The 4354-nt window shown below is 30.9% G+C and overlaps 1 protein-coding gene across 1 annotated transcript; it reads left to right on the top strand.

Moving 5' to 3' along the window:
* Positions 1-424: 424 nt before the first annotated feature.
* On the top strand, positions 425-868 carry LOC145254526 (uncharacterized). Its single transcript, XM_080113053.1, has one exon. It carries the CDS (start codon positions 425-427, stop codon positions 866-868), a length of 444 nt encoding a protein of 147 aa, XP_079969179.1.
* Positions 869-4354: the final 3486 nt, after the last annotated feature.

Genomic DNA, 4354 nt, shown 5'->3' with positions numbered 1-4354 from the left:
TATATATATATATATATATATAAATGTAGGCAAATCTGGACACATTTTATTTGTTTTGAAAATATAGGTTCTTTTTTTTACCAATTGTCATAAAATTTTAACCATAAAATAGTATTATAATCTTCAAAAAACCTGAAAATTTTCGTGTAGTTTCATCCCATAGAATTAAAGATATGAGCATTTCAATATTCAATTTGGCTACGCATATATATATATATATATATATATATATATATATATATATATATATATATATATATATATATATATATATATATATATAGATAGATAGATAGATACAGGGTCATCAATATTTAGCATTACAGTCTATTTCAAACTATAATTTTAATCATTTTTCTCGGTATTCCTCTATTTTTGACACTTATTCATGAATCTTTATACTTTCAGATACCAGAATATAACGATGAATAGTATTTTAGACAAGCGGACTGCAATTGTTGAGCTGTTTGAAGCAGGAAACGCCAGGAAGGATATCTGTAAGAGCCTGAAAGTGAACAGAATGCTGGTGTGGAGGACTTTAAAACGTTTTGAGGAGACTGGAGACATTCAGAATAGGCCAGGGCAAGGTCACCCCCGAACAGCTAGAACCCCTAAACTTGTTAAATCCATCAGAGAAAAAATCAGGAGGAATCCTGAGAGATATATCCAGAATCTGGCTAAAGAGTCGAGAGTATCGCATGGGACGACGTCAACTGTACTCCGAAAGAACCTGAAGATGTATCCATTCAAGCATGTCAAGAAACAACACCTTTCTGCTCAAGTTGTTGATAAACGACTCCAAACATCCCAGATTCTTCTTTCCCGCATTCAGGATGGCACGCTACCAAATCTCGTTTTCGGTGATTAGAAGAAATTTGATGTTGAACACCACTTTAACACCCAAAACGATCGGGTTTGGTCGAGGAATGGGAAGCAGGATCCTGAGTGGTGTCAAGGAAACAATGTGTCGCCTCAGTGATCATCTGAACAGCCTTGACAGAGTCCGGTAAAAGTCCCCTTTTTTTGTTGACCAGGGGGTGAAATTGAACCAGCAAAACTATCAAGATGCCATCCTCGTTGGCGCATTGTTACCCTGGGCACAGAAGCACTTCAAAAAACGTCCCTGGTCTTTCAGCACGACCCCGCACAATCATATGGGGCCAAAAAGACTTAGGAGTGGCTTTCCGAGAATGTCCCGCACTTCATTCCCAAAGAGGAATAGCCCCTATCTTCCCCCCGATCTGATTTTGGGATCTGGGAGATTGAGAGCAAGGTCTTGGCCACTCAACATCAAAGTTTGGAAGCTCTGAAGGTCAAACTGCAGAAGGAGTGGGCCAAAGTCCTCCAGAAAGTAATTCGTGACACATGCAAGGTTTTTTCTAAACGTCTCCAACTAGTTCTTATTTACAATGCCTCCCCACGGGACAGAGTTAGACACCAGGGTCGTTTTTTAACGTGGACGCAGATGGTGGACATATCGAATAATATTTTGTGTATTAACTTTCTATTGCTTTTTCTACAATAATACATTTGCAAAAATTCTAAATTTTATTTAATTTCCTAAATATAACCACTTTAAGTTGTAACGATAAATACCGATGACCCTGTATATATATATATATATATATATATATATATATATATATATATATATAGTAATTTATAAAATATATATGGCGATTAAGCTACACTGAATATTCTGCGTTTCATCCAACTATAGGATTCATCAGGCTTATGCGCGAATTCTTTGGTTGCCTCTTGTTTTTATATATGTTGAGGATTTCTAGTTGGCCAATCAGCTTTCTAGTATCCACCGCGCCCCTTCCTATCAGCCAATGGGCATGCATTTTATCAAACAAAGGATCTGTTTTAGAACTAGGTTAGTGGTTTTAGGTAGACGTTCTCCTTTTTTATACATATAAATATACCTATGTGTACACACATACATGCACACACACACATACATATATATATATATACATATATATATATATATACATACATATATGCGTGTGATCGTTTATGTATATTCATGTTTATTTAATTTATTTATTTGTTTGTTTTCTATTGTTATTGTTAGTTTTAAAGCTATTTTGTATCGCTATCCTAGAGTAAGTTTTATTTTGTGAACACAGTTGTTTGCTGTTTCCCGCCTACAGTTTAATAGATTTTGAGGTTCTTTAAAAAAAAAAAAAAAGAAAGGAGAACGTCTACCTAAAACCACTAACCTAGTTCTAAAACAGATCCTTTGTTTTGAAGTAAATACTTTAAGTTTACGCATAAATCTATACTTTCGTATATTAAATTTATGTGAATAAATGAAGTAGTTATATATATATATATATATATATATATATATATATATATATGCTAGTGATGGGGCGATTCTAAAATGTTTACCGATTCTGATACAATTACCGATTCTGTTTTAAATTCTCGTACCAATACAATAAAAGTATAAATACAAGTATCAATTCCGATTTCGATTCTTTTAAAATTTGCAAGCACTAAATTAGAGATTTGATACTTTTTGAAAATGTTCAAATAACTGTATACTCTCTGCATATTGTCCATATATATTTTACAAAGCATGAAACGTACACTTGGAAGGGGGTATATTACAAGAATAGATCTTCTTTAATATCTTTCTAAAATGTTTTCCTTGTAATAGATTAAAAATTATGAGATAAGACTTTTTAAACAAATCTCATTTGGATTTGTTTAAAAAGTCGTTAATGCTATTTGGAAAGTTCATAAACAACTAAAAAGAACCGATGACTGGAATGCAAAAAAAAAAAAAAGAAAAAAAAAAAGAAAGAAATAATGTAGGAGCAGAAAAGTTAACAAAACCCATCCCATGTTAAGAATGGGTTTCTACATGATAAAGTACTACTCAGAAAAGCATATTTAAAATTAGGAGTGATTTCTGTTAACTATTTTTTAACTTCCCTCTTGGAAAATCCTTCATATTTTTTTCCCACACTTATACACATTTTGTCGATTATTAGATTGATTTGCATTATATTAAAAGAAAAAAAAGCAAATAATAATAATAATAATAATAATAATAATAATAATAATAATAATAATAATAATAATAATAATAATAATAATCACATCAGCAAATAGATTAACACCTTTAGATAAATCACTTCCCCAAAATTGGGATTCTAAAATTTGTTAGCTGATTGCGTATTGAAAAATTAAAAAAAGAACAATTATTTTAGAATTTCGAGTAGGAAAACAGTTTTCCAAAAGAGGGAAAATATAACATATAGGAAATATTTGGAATCAAGTCTCCCCTTGCTGTTATTTCAGATCATTTGAACCCATAGCAGCAAGTTTTAGTGTCTCCTCCATCAAGATCAGATGTTATATATATATATATATATATATATATATATATATATATATATATATATATATATCCTCGGGATACGGTATCAAAAATTAGTAAAAAAAAAAAAAAAAAATACAGGACAGTATAGAATACACATGTATATAAGCAAATAACATTATAAACGACACCATAAGGTGGGGCAAATACCGTAATCATTTCTGAACCATTACATTTTTTATTGTTGTCTGATCGCTCAAAATTCGAAAATTAAACAAAATAACATTTTCGATCAAATGTTAACGTTTCTTTATGTGTTTCTACCAGCGTTTGTTTAATTTTCGATTTTGAGCGATTATCAATGATCCTTCTGCAGGGGTTATTAGGCAGCCACTTTTAAAATTATAACTGAAAGAGGATACACTAAATTTGTTTTGAACCAAAAACACTTTAAAATAAGTTTAAACCAACGCAAACTTATCCAGGTATGTAGAAGAGTCTTGCCTTTGGTAACATTTATTTGTTACATATTTGTTTTTCATTTCTTTTTTTTTTGTCCTGCTAATTACAGTAAAAATGAAATATTATTTATATAAAATCAAACAAAAAGAGAAAAATAACCTAGAAAATACATTACTAAAGCTGCTCAATTCAACAATGTGTGTAAAACTAGAGATTCTACAAATATTACATGGAAAACCACGCATTCATTGGATTCATTAAATCTGGAACTGAATTTTGTCAAACTCTAATATAAATAAATTCAGGTGACAAAGCAAAGCCACATATTTAAGAAGGAATGAGTTTTACTGTTTTTTCTTTTCATACATAATTTCAATCTATGTTGTACTGTCGGGGGAGTGTGGTATATATTATGTATACCTGTGTCTTCCAATGGTAAGATTGTATGAGAGTGTATATACGTGTCATGGTCATCTATATGACGTATGTTCATCCATTCTTCTTTTTGGGGTGTTTAGATGTAGATATAAGTTCCCTTTTAATTAAGAAAATCTT

The sequence above is a fragment of the Euprymna scolopes genome, chromosome 30 (genome assembly GCF_053919585.1).
Source record: "Euprymna scolopes isolate OS-2025 chromosome 30, ASM5391958v1, whole genome shotgun sequence".
NCBI classification, from domain to species: Eukaryota; Metazoa; Mollusca; class Cephalopoda; order Sepiida; family Sepiolidae; genus Euprymna; species Euprymna scolopes.
Note: the sequence above shows the minus strand (reverse complement) of the source record. Positions and strands in the feature narration are given on the sequence as shown.

What these genes read in the sequence shown, in the direction of transcription:
- LOC145254526 (XM_080113053.1), top strand. Translation starts at nt 425, where the DNA reads ATGAATAGTATTTTAGACAAGCGGACTGCAATTGTTGAGCTGTTTGAA.